Source organism: Perca flavescens, chromosome 6, assembly GCF_004354835.1.
Source record: "Perca flavescens isolate YP-PL-M2 chromosome 6, PFLA_1.0, whole genome shotgun sequence".
Taxonomy (NCBI): domain Eukaryota; kingdom Metazoa; phylum Chordata; class Actinopteri; order Perciformes; family Percidae; genus Perca; species Perca flavescens.
In genome coordinates, this window is record NC_041336.1 from 28789240 (window position 1) to 28802458 (window position 13219).

General features: G+C 43.0%; 1 protein-coding gene across 2 annotated transcripts in view; it reads left to right on the forward strand.

Annotated features, from left to right (window-relative positions):
• The window catches only part of znf407 (zinc finger protein 407), a 151732-nt gene that overhangs the window by 64943 nt on the left and 73570 nt on the right, over positions 1–13219 (forward strand). For both annotated transcript variants that reach the window (XM_028581420.1, XM_028581421.1), the window contains exon 5: positions 187–261. In XM_028581420.1, coding sequence (XP_028437221.1) covers positions 187–261 — 75 coding nt within the window. The remainder of the gene's footprint in view (positions 1–186; positions 262–13219) is intronic.

Genomic DNA, 13219 nt, shown 5'->3' on the forward strand with positions numbered 1-13219 from the left:
AATTTGTCAGGCACACTCATAGAAATATCATTTTATTTCTATGGGCACACTGTACTGAAGTGATGCATTTATTGTTCATATTTTCTTGAAATAAACAGCAGAAGACAGATGGAATGACACCATACTGGACAAACTTGTAATAGTTACTATGTACATTAACCCATGTTCTGTTTGTGTGTTTTGTAGATGGGCTTTTGTGATGAAGAAACACCTCAGCACCCACCTGCTGGGAAAACATGGCGTTGGACAGCGTAAAGAAAGGTAAATTTAACACACAACCACATTCTGCATTACATCAAATTTGCTTTATAGTCAAAGACTTCAAAGACAAAATCTTTACTGAAGTGAAAGATACAGCAGACAATTAATTTTACATTGTGGAGGATGACTCCTATAACCCCTATGGAGGTCTGCAAGCTTTTAAGCAAAAAAAGTCCCCACTAGTTACAGTAAATTTAAAGTTAAATATAACTTGAGTTCCTCCCTTTCCCTAATGAGTTAAATGGCTTTCACTCATTCTGTCTGTCTCGGTCTCTTGCTTACATCCTCTTTTTTTTTTTTTTTTTTTCTGTCAAACTTTATCTGGCTCCATCCCTCATCTTACTTTCCGCTCTCCCTCTTGAATTAAGGATGAATGATGTTTCTTTTACCATTTATGTCGGCGTATGCGAGTGTGTGTTTCTGTGTATGTGTAATGTCTCCCGCTTGGCCCTGTCTATCAGAAGCAGAGCCCTGCTGTCAGTGTACGTGCGTTGTGTATGTGTGTGAAAAAGAAAGATGAGGGGATGAAGTTGTGAAGTCCCCCCCCCCCCCCACACACACACACACGCACACACACACACACACACCACACACACACACACCCTGACAAGCCAAAACGAGACGTTAAACACCTCTCAATCTGTCAAGCGAGCTGCTAAAATAGAAACAGACCCGCTTTTTCATTACTCCACAACCAAATTGATACTTTTGACAGCGTGTGGTATTAGATATGACAAGTGCCTTCAGATATGGAAGTAAGCAACACGACCAGATGCCTCTCCATCTTTCTGACATTATCAGCTAAATCTCTACTGTCAGCTGTTCATCTGGATTAGATGGAAACAAATCCTCATATCCTCAACTGCTTCAAGTCTGTTTGATCCACATTTTTTTAGTGTAACCTTTTTATTTATCCAAAGGTAGCTTTATACTCACAGTTACATATGTTCACATCTGTGACATACCCAGTGCAACCACAGTTCTTTTTTTTTTTTTTTTTTTTTTTTAACCTATTTGCCACTTTTTGAACCGATGACCTGCCAGTCCAACATCTGTGCTTCTGTTGTCCAGTTGGCACCTGCCAGGCCAACTGCCAAAACCTCAGGTAATGGTGGGCTCCGTAGACAAATGAGGGTTGAATGCGGGTTAGTAACACTGTAATTTATATAAAGGATTTTACTTTTTAACCACTTCTGCCAAGTCTTAAATATAAATATAAAGCTTCAACTTTGGAAACTGAAAGTAAAACCCACCAGACTCTGAGCCATAAAATCAATTCAACTTTTGTTCGTCTCCATTAAATCCTAATGTTGCATTATTAGCGACATGTCTACAAAGTACCGAACAGGGCCACGCTAAAGGGCGGTGGCTGCCTGCAGCGTGCCGCTGATCCCTCGCTAGCTTGCACGCTCTGCATATGCATATACGCTCTGGCCCTAATTCCACTTTAACTTTGCCATGTGTTTCAGACTTTTATTACGCGACGTGTTTCATCTGATTATAATGCACAACGTCATGGATCGCAAGTTTGTTGATTTATAATCACAAAGCTACAAAGTGAAGCCGGTGAAGGTTACACAAACAAATACATTTCAAGCACGTGTTTTGAGGACCGCATTTTTTTACAGTGTGTTCAGGGGACAGGCAGCTAGCGGATTGTGAGGAGATGTTTGCTGTATGTGACGAAAAATGTAGCCTAAAAAATGCATCACATCACTTAGAGCACCTTTTTAAATGGGAAATTTTTTGTGAATAGTTTCTTCACTTCTCTGTGACAGTAAACAAAATATCTTTGGGTTTTGAACAAAACAAGACATTTGAGGACGTCATCTTGGGCTTTGGATAACACTGATTGACATTTTCCACCTTTTTCTGACATTTTATAGACTAAACTACACGTTGATTAATCAAGAAAACTAATCGTTAGTTGCAGCCCTAGTTTTTGACTAGGACTGCACTTGGATTAAGTTGAATAGTCAGCAAAATCCCATCCCATCTCCAAGTGCATCACCCTTTTGCTCCAAAAGACCTTTTGTGTTCATTGTTTTAGTTAAAGAAGGTGGCAACACTGCCAAGGTCTTAGAGGACACACACACGACACACACACATTCACACACAAGCTTACTGGGCATGAATGAAGCTCCTAGTGTCTGTGTGTTGCCTGCTAGTGTGTGTGTTTTTGCCAAAAACCAACACCAGTCAGTCTGCCCAGCCAATAAGTATTATGCCACACATCATTACATCTCACACACACACACACACACACACACACACACACACACACACACACACACACACACACACACACGTAATGTACTGTATGTTGAGTCACTGCATGTGAATTTAATACACACCCATGTAAACTTGCATATAGTTATGTTTATACGCATAAACACAAACTGTACACTCCCACTCGTCGTCAAAAGATCATTCTTTTATCCCTTGCGCGTGTGCACACACACACACACACACACAAACACACACTCCCTTGCATGCGCACTTAGAGGGAGGACGGCCACAAGGTTTGTTCTATTTAAACCTGTAAAACATAGAGTCATCATTTTTCTGACAGTCCTGCAGACAGAATTTATCTCATCATTAATTAACCATCATATTTCCAACACAGTGCAGCTTAATTAGCACAAGGTCATTGGGGAGGGCTTATTAAGTGGAACAAATTTGGGCAAGTGTAGGAGAGGAGGCAGAGGACGGAGGAGGAAATCAGAGAAGGTGGAGGGAGGGAGAGAGCGTGAGATGGGACGACAAAGAGATAGACAGAGAAGGGAGATGAAAGAAAGGGAGGAGGAAAGAATTGGAAAAAGAGAGGGAAGTATGTGCCTGAGTGTCTGTGTGTATATGAGTGGTTTGGTCCAACATGACTGCTGGCTCAATGATTGATAACTGCACCGGCTTTGAAAGCCCAGACCTAGAGACTAGGACGGTAGCTGAGGGAGAAAGAGAGACGGGGGGGAGAAAGGGTGGGGAAGTGTGTATGTGTGTGTGTGTAGGGGGGTATCTGAACCGGCAACTGGGGACCAGTGAGGAAGGGGGGGGGGTTGAGAGGCAATGGGGGTTGCTGGGGGAGCCAATTGCAAACATATGCTGGCTGGCAGGCGGTGGAGAGATGGATTGCAGTGGGACAGTGTCAGAGAGGCAGTATCATCACCATCTCCACGGCCCTGTTCACCTGGTATTTTTAGAATACTGGGGAGATCTGTTAGTCAAAGGAAGAGAGGAGGAAGAGGAGCAGGAGGAGGAGGAGGAGGAGGAGGAGGAGGAGGAGGAGACCTGACTAGCCGTAGGTAACGCCAGGCTTCACTTAGCCAAACGCCAAGTTATTTTGGGTGGGTATCTGTGAGGAGGATAGAGTCCCACCGGTTTGGGATTTGGGTTTTAAAAGTCTGAAAGTGCTGACGATTTTTAGTATCACTATTTCATGTTGGTTAATCCGCCTAAACGTTATTGATCCACATGAGATCTGTCCTCATTTGAACTTCTCTAAGTAGTACGGGGCAGTCAGCAGTCTTAGCCCAACACCCAGGTGCTAATTCCTAAAAAAAAAAAAAATGTATTTGAAAGTAAAGATAAAAGGCACCTGTATAGCCTGGTTAGCCGAAAATATGACTGTACAAAACATATTCAGGTAGGCAGCCTATAGGCACTGCAGCGATCATCAGCCAGATGAAGCTCTTCCTTTTGGTTTCAAACCTGAACATTTTCTTGTCAAATGGAGGCGACTTTTAGCTTACCATGCATGTTTTAAAGGTTGACGAAAACCCACACAAGCAGCAGCAGGCCATGTTAAAAACACAATTTATTTCAAACTGATTATTTTCAAATGAGGAAAACTATGTTTTGTCCATACCTTTTTTAATTTTTTTTTTTAAAAAGTAATCCAAACACATTGTCACATTACAATCAGTTCCCACTAATGAGTGTAGTAGGCAATGGTGGTCAACAAGGCTAATATTAGCTCCACACATCGTGGAGAGGAGGAAGAGGAATCCGAGGGGAGGATGGGTGAGATGACAGACTCCAACTATCTGACAGGTTCAGGGTGTGAGAGAGAGAAAGAGAGAGAAGGGGGAGAGAGGAATAGGGAGATGCAGAGAGAGAGAGAGAGAGATGAACTGTTATAAAGTGACACAACTGGGTCTTCGTCTCAGTCACACCACCACTCCTCACTGCAGGCACTGAGCGGAGATGAGGGCTTTTTGTCCTTTTGTCTGCCTGCATGTGTGTGCTCTATTGTTGCTGTATACTTACGGGGACCACATGTCCTCGCAAGTTTGCATAAACCTAGCTGCGTGGCTTCCGATTGTAATAACGTGTAGGGATTTTTAAAAGATTTGTACTGTTGCGTTTTTGCATTACAGCTCAAAATTATAATGAGTAGTTGTCACTTTAGTTATCACCCACTTGTAATGTCACACTGAGCTGAATTATCCCTGTTCCTCAGAGCGTTGTCTTCTGAATATATAATCTCACTTACTTAGTTAATGGCTGTGTGCGGTCTGAGCCAGCCCAGCGGGAAAATGGTGGTATAGTAAATGGATTCCCACTAGTTTGAATTTATTGATTTTGATTGAGTGTTGCACATCAATAATGCCTTTTCCTGCTCATTCACAGGACAACAATAGCATTATCTTGTCTGTAAAACAAAAAGAGCGTAAAACCATCAGTTTTGAACGCGTGGTGTTAATTACAGCAACACATAGCTGCCCCTAAGGAGGAACGTGGAATGAATTGTACATCACTTCTTTAGAGTAACAGCACAAACACTTTCATATGTGACTGAAACGGACTTCTATCACATTATGTTTGTACATGAGTGGACATGTGTGACAGTGCTATTGGCAAATGAATTCTCTGCCTTCTCGGTCACCTGAAGAAAATTTACACATTTCACCACATAGTTACATTTGTTTTCATATTTGTTGTAGTTTACCATGTAGACCTTGGTGTGCGTCTCAGTGTGTGTGTGTGTGTGTGTGTGTGTTCCCTGATGTTACGGCGGGTCCGCAGGCACCTAAATCAACACTTCAATAACAAGGAGTGGCTTGAGAGCGTGATTGACAGCAGTGACCTCGCCTCAATTGCTTGTAATTAGTTCTTTAAAAACAGGGCGCCAAAAGACAACTGACCTGTCTCGCATACCTGTTTTCATAGGTAATTGTTAAAACGCCTGCCATTTTCACGCTTGTAATAATAAACTCCTTGAACTAATATACTCATCACTCTTGAAACAGGAGTGCTGACAACCCAGAAGAAAGATATATTTGTTTAAGTAGGGGGGGAGGCATGATACAAGCAGCTGGAGAGAATGTTTTCAGTGTTTTGGAGATGTCTAATTGCTAAAATCTGCCCAGTTTTGCTGAGTGCAGTTGCTGTATTTATTTTCTACAGAATTACTGTATGTCTGAGCCAAGTAAGCGGGTGCTAAAATCCCTCGGAAGAAAACAGAAAACCAGGTGAAAAAGCTTTAATACAGATCCAGAAATAGCTAGCATGATGCATGCAGCGCAGGTGTGATGACTCACAAAACGAAGACAGGGACAGTCGGAGCATCCGTTATTACATGCAGTGAGAAGATTGTAGAGAATGGCTGGTTTTGGGAGGACACACTCGGTTTGTATTGAAACTGCCAATAGTAAAAGTAGATGTAGATTATGTAAATGTTTTGTATCTTTATTTGTGTCTTTAAATGTGTCCGTTTGTTTCGAGAATTTTATTTTTGGCATGGTTAAAATTTTTTTTTAAAAAGTTTGCAGTCAATTTACATCTAATCAGAATTGGACAACAATGACGCATCTTATTTTAAAATTAAAAAATCGGCCTGACGCATCAGTAAACCAATATTGTAGTTTTACATAATGCACCACATTTATTTCTGTATGTTCACATGGCAGAATTGATATATACGTTGCTGCGGCCGCTCAGCTTGCTGTGCCAGGGACCGAACTTGGCTGGGCAGGCATCTGACTTTGCAACGCCGGGCTCTGGGCTTGTAGCCGCGTCCCAGCATGCCGTGCAGCACGGCCATATTGCCCCAGCAGTGAGGGCTGGGACCATCCAGGCTTGACGGGTGGAGCAGGGGCGGAAGAGCCCTGCCTGGAACCAGCATGGTGGCAATATGGACCACACGGAGCAGGCAGGGGTCAAGTCACACAAAAACCACGAGCCAGTGTGTGTGCAGGGCGTGCATGTATGTGTGATGGAGGACAAGAGAGAGAGTTAGCAGTGTGATAAGGAGATAAAGAGTAGATAAAGACATCCTCTAATTCATTAAAATAAATCCTTTGCCTTAATTATTGATAATGAATCTGCTCTTTAATCTTTCTCTTTCTTCCTCCCCTTATCTGCCTGTGTCAGCACTTTGTCTCTGTGGCTTGGTGTTGGGTGGTAAGGCCTAGTTTTCAGCCACCCAAGGGCAGCAGTCAATAACATCCCGTTCTGCTGGTACTGTAAGCAGGGATTTGATAAGCAGCACAGAAGAGGCAGCAGGAGAATCTTAACTTCAAAGTAGCCGAGGATATTTGGAAAAAAAAAGCTCAAATCATTGTCAAATCAAACCCACTGCAGCATCATATCGCTATAACACTGACCAACATACACCAGTGATCAGTGCCATGGAGTAGTGCAACATCAGCAGACTGATTCTGTGTGCTGGCACTCATGAAGCTCCATTTCCCAGAGGTCTGTGCAGCTCACGTAGTCCCGACGTGGTACTGGCAAGGCCTCAGCGACCCCTAGCTCACCTTTGTGTTTGCCGGCTCCTTGTTTGAACAGGAGCCAGCGGACAGCGCCTTGCTGTTTACCCTACTCAATATTTCATGGAGAATGAACACTCCCAGAATGAGGGATTGTGTTAATATTGCTGTTAAAATTAAGCGATAATTAAAATTTGTTAGTTTAAAAGCCATTGCAGTCTATAAAAGTTTGATTACTGGAAAATTAGGTGCATTAAGTTTTTATGGGCTGGCCTGTGCTATCGCTTGGGAACGATTTTTATGCACTTGTCATGGGCATATGGTGCAGAATTGTGGGAGAGTGTTTGTGGGTATGGGGGTGTTGAGGAAAAGCATGTTGGTTTTCTGAAAAGCTGACACACTTTAATGCTTAAATCTCTAACTCAGTGGTCTAACTCATAAGTTAAAGCCATAGACTGTGAAATAATGGACTTAGCATTAGTGACGTCACCCATTAGCTTGTGGACTGCCGTTTTGAAGCCAGAAGTGACCATATTTGGACAAGAGGGCGGAGCTGGGGAAGATGACGCTACTAAGACGGCTTAATGCAGAATCATGCTAAAGAGGGAAAGTCACCGATTTTTAACCGGGTGACGCAAGTCATCCGGCGGAGTTTTGCCGTCGGATAAGCGCGGACCTCCGGAAACTGTCGCCTTTCATCTGTATGTACAGCAGTACACCGAAAATCGGCAGACTTTACCTTAAGATACCAGCTAGCGCAAGCTAGCTAGCTTGGTTGTCAAAATGTTACCAATCCAGACCATTTTAATGTAAAACAGTGCTATGGTTAGCATTGCTCAGCCTCTGTCATGATTGACAGGTTGGTGTGTAGCCACGCCCTAAAGCATGCCATGCTTATCGTCAAGTTTACAATAAATAGGACCATAATTGACTAAATGAACATCATGCTGTGTTGAAGAAGACTTGAAACTAGCGATTGAGACCATGAACTTGTTATGGAAACGTTTACTTGGGGAACCAAAATCAAGTGAGAAGTAGGGTCATTTTCTCATAGACGTCTATGCAGTGGAACTTTTTTTTTTTGACCCAATGGAGTCGTCCCACTGCTGGAAATTATAAGTCATATGGAAACATATAAGTCTATGCTACTTAATGGACATGTCATTTGGCCAGTGATGTTACAACTCCTATCTACGTATTGTTGTTGGTCACTCTAACATCCCGCTCCTTGTTACGGGTGCAGCGGGGTCCTATCGCCTCCTATTACTAATAGTAATGTTAGTTAGCTGTCGACAGCTTGTCCCAGAGTTGGAAGCCACTCGTCATGTCAGAGCAGCGTAACCTTGACTTGTGGAATAAATCTGCAGCAGCAGTTTGTCTTCTCATAAAAGCATCTACCTCATCTCGGTCGTGCAGCTCTAACAGTCGCTCCAGCTTTTTTAAGTTTTTCTTTCCCTTAGAATGATGTCACCCACTGCTGAAACCCAAGTGACATTACTCAACCAGACAAGAACGGAGAATGTGCACAGTTCACCTTCATATTCATTTCACATCCTGTGGCACAAAACCAGGCAGTTATACAGTGACACAATTGTGCGACTAACTGTTGACAGTGGTTGGACATTATGCACAGTGGGTCTGTGGAAAAACTGGGCTGTTGCCAGCCTGTTTTCCTTTTCTATTGAAACATCAGACTGTCATGGCAGAAATGGATGTTGCCAGGCATCACTAATGAGCCAATTAATCAATGAATTAGCTGAGCAGCGATTAAATTAATGCGAGCTGGACAGGCAAGCAGCAGTCTTGGATATATCCTGGGGAAGGTGATTAACACACAAGTAGAACAGGCAGCGATCAACAAGGCCATTATTAAGTTGGACAACCTGAACTTTTCTCTTTTAAGCTAAATATAGAACAGCTTAATTTGTTTTATTTTGTGTAGACCAGAGAAATAGTATCCTATTTTCCCATGTGGCTAAACTGCATTTCTAATATGCCGTGGAACTCAAGAGAGATTGAGATGTTTATTTTTAATTATTTCTGCCAGTCTTTAAGGACAATCTTCTGAAACAAATAGCACACATAACCAATAAATATACACTTTCACACCATATCTTTTTTTTTATTTCATAGATAAACAATATAACTCACTCACTGCCCTGTCACCACATAAGTTTAAAAGATATTCATGGCCCAAACAAAAAAAAAAATCCACTGAAATTGATGACATCACATAGTTGGAACAATTTCCTTATTATAAGGAAGGCTTTCCTCAAGACTGTGTAATAAAAGGGTTACAACTTTTGCACTCTCACTCGTAACTCTTTTCTCTAATTTGGGATAATTTTGGTAAAATAAATGATTGTGAAATTGAACTATTCCTCATTTTACTGGGGTGCCCCTAGTGCCACTTAAAGGAAACCTGCTGGTTCTCCAAACTCACTGATATAAACCACTTTCTCTCATGGCTTATTGCAGAAATCAGCAGCTGTTGTACAGCAGGCATTTATGTATCCTCTGGTATCTGATGTGTGTGTGTGTGTGTGTGTGTGTGTGTGTGTGTGTGTGTGTGTGTGTGTGTGTGTGTGTGTGTGTGTGTGTGTGTGTGTGTGTGTGTGTGTGTGTTTGTGTGTGGTTGCATGTGTTGGACATCATATAAGGCTGATCCATCATAGGTTAGAACAGCAGTTCCCAAAGAGTATTGGGGCCCATGCAGCGGACAGTCTTGAGCTGGCTGTAGGGGTCCTTTAGGGGCCTCCAAGGAGTATCCAGCAAAATGACGAACAGTCTCTGTTCACTGTATTAGAATTCCCTGAAAATTACTCCGTTTAGAGATTGTAAAAAATAAATGATTATTGCAATTTTAGGTGTCACTTCTCCATCCATCATATCTTCATTTACAGCTGAAATCGCACAATAATTCATCAATGAAATTAACAATAGGAATGTTCCCTTATAGCCCAGTAGGAAAAAAAGTTGTGGGGAGGGGGTCCATGAGGCTTACCATCGTGTGTGTGTGTGTGTGTGTGTGTGTGTGTGTGTGTGTGTGTGTGTGTGTGTGTGTGTGTGTGTGTGTGTGTGTGTGTGTGTGTGTGTAGCTCCAAACAATGCAGAACTCATCATAATCAGCTCTGTCTGGGCCCAGCACTGTACCACATCACATCCCCCACACACAATGCTTGAGCCGAGACATTATAGAAAGGGGTGGGTTTGGGGGGGGTGCTCCCTTGATTATGTGACATCCTCCGGAAGAGCGCTGGAGTTGTTTTCCTCCATTACTTAGAAAGGGGGCCTTTTCACTATTGAGACTGTCACTCTCAATTTGGACTAACGGTAAGCATGCACAAGGCCTCCTGGATATTTCCCCCCACCTGCTCTCACCCCACTCCCACAAAGCCACACCATCCCAACCTCCCCTCCCCCTGCAGTGGATCGCCGTGGTGACAGTTTGATTAGATCATCAATCGTGGCCGTTAACAGCGGTTTTCCTGAGCACCTGGACCGGCAGGTCACAGCTGGCTCTGAGCTACCGCTGTCCCCCTGACCCAGAGCTGTGAGGTTGTGTTTGTGGAAGTATGCTTGCAGACATACTATTGCACATGCAGTCCAGTTGTTTTTTGTATTTGCAAGACCAGCTCCTTGTATTGCATTTGTGAACTTTCAAGAGTGTATTTGTGTGTTGCATAGTCCTGTGTGTGGCAAACATGGTGGTATTTTTGCGCCATGTCTACACATGTCCGTGTCTATGTACAAGCACAGTTGTGAGCGTGTGTGTGGTGTCGAAATGACCCGGGTGCAGCGCCGAGCTTTATTTGAATGTCCACTGCTGTTTCAGTTCAATACAAATGAGAAATGCGTTTCCTCAGGGGGCCTTTAGACCCACCTTGTTATTTTCTGATGCTTTTTTGTCTGACCTGGGAGGTTGAAACACTAATGAATGTTTTAATGCTTTACATAGGTTGTAAGGGACTACTTTCTAGCATAAGAGGGTGTCGACAGGCGAAAACATAAATGTTTATACATGCAAAGAAACTGCTAGAAGAATACAATTAGAGGAATTGAATAATACTGTAGAAACAGAGGACCCATCTGTATCTGTGCGTTCTCTAGCCGATACTTTCCAGAGTGTACTGTTCTGTTTGCAGATACACAGATACCAGCGTGTAGCAGGCTATTCATCTGTACCACCACACACACACACACACACACACACACATATATACACACACACTCTTTCCCAAAGCCACGACACTCCACAAACACACACACATACATAAATTCACCTGCTTCCCCGCGTTGTCTTCGGCATCTGTATCAGGTTCCTCGTTGTTGTGGTAAAGCAGTTAAATTTATGGGCTAACAATAATGGGACAAAGTGTGTGTCTCATTGCGATTCCTCAGGTATTGCATGATTAAATAAACGTCGCCGGTCTTTTCATAAAGCTTGTTTATGGCAGCGTGGCACCATATGCTACTGCTTCCACCCCACCCACCCATCTCTTCCTCTTTCCCTCTCTCTCTCTCTTTAATTCTCTCTCCTTCTCTTTGTCTCTCTCTCTCTCTCTCTCTCTCTCTCTCCCCTGTTTCTCTCTGTGCTTCATACACTGCCCTACACCGCTTCAACCAGATGCAGGCTAGCCATTATTCTGTGGCGGAGTCGTGGTGGAGAAGCTAAAGTTGTTGAATTAACATGTAGAAGCCATTATGGAGTGATGATGATATCCATCTGCGCCGTTCATAGGTGCTACTTAGTAAATTGTCCGTGCTGTAATGGCACAAACAGTAACAATATGATTCTGTTTTATCAACCCTATGGTCTGTTCCCGTCTTTTCTGTTAAGTAGATACTCATGTGCGGACTTATTTGCTAGATGCTGTTGAGTATTTGCTTCGTCGCAGCTCTGTGTGGGTCTACCCTGTTGGTCAGAGCAGAGTCGTGGAAATGTATTTTAATAATCCAGGCTTCAAAGTGTAGTTATGAACCATTAGAAATTCTTAAGATTGTCCCACTTGTCATATTATTAGATTTTTATTTATTAGCAATCCTCCTGTCATCTTGTCTTGTTGCACTTTTGTTGTGCTGATTGACAAAACACACTATATTTTTATGTATAATTTATCAGCCTTTTACTTAAAACACAATGCTCTTTCACATCAAACTAAACAACATACACAATATTGTGATATAAGCAATCAAAATAAACACAGTCATAATCGAAATGCTTGTCTTAGTAGCTTAAGACAACTCAAGTCAAATGTAGCAGATCATTCAATAACCTTTTCAAATACAGAGTGTGAAGACTTTGAAGTTAGCATGTCAATTGTGTAGAATCGTGCATAGGTGAAACACACACCAACCCTGATGCTCGTGTGTTGTCTTTCTCTGAAGAGTCCGTGACACTCTGGTCGGGTAGTTTTGACTACACAAACACAGGCAAAGCAGCAAAAGTTGGGACTGGTAATTAATTCTCCAAAGTAGTGTACAACTGTGTGTGTTTGTGTCAGTGGATGGGGAAAAAAACCCAAAAGAGGCTACAAAGCAAAGTCAGAAAAGCAATTAACTTCTCCAGCCAGGACATGGCTGTAAACACGTGTGATTGTTCACTATATTGTCTTGTGTGGCTCCTGGAGTTGCGTCGTGGTAGAAGGCCAGACACAGAGAGACTGAGTTTGTGTTCTGTGGACTTTTGTTGTGATTATTAATGGCCATTTCACATTAACCTCGTCGTGCTAATATGCTCGACAATGGCCCAAATCACCTGAGCGATGAGGACGATGAAGGCGGCCCCCACGTCCAGCCAACACTGCAGTAGCTACCCTACTATCCTCCCCCACCCAATGACCAAGATTAATGAAACCTCCGCCGTTTTTAATTAGCACGGCCGCAGTCATCAATTACGTCTGCCCCACCCCAAATACAAATATTGTTATATTTGGGGGGAATCTTGATTTATTTCATTGTGGTGGCCGAAGGAGTGAGATGAATGGCCTCCCATCATGGTCATTTGCAGGGATGAGGAGGAGGAGAAGGGAGAGTGCGGTGGGTTGGGTAATAAGATCAGTAGGAAGAGTGGGGGGGGCTGCACATGCAGTACAGTAGAGGACATGGACAGGGCCAGCCAGGGAAAGCCAACTCTGCAGGGACAGGCCAGTCTGGTTCTCAGTGTCCCTGTGCAGGGATCTGACTCCAACTGACCAGGAACTTAATTAGACTTTCCTTGAACCCATGAGCTGCACTGATACCAGTTT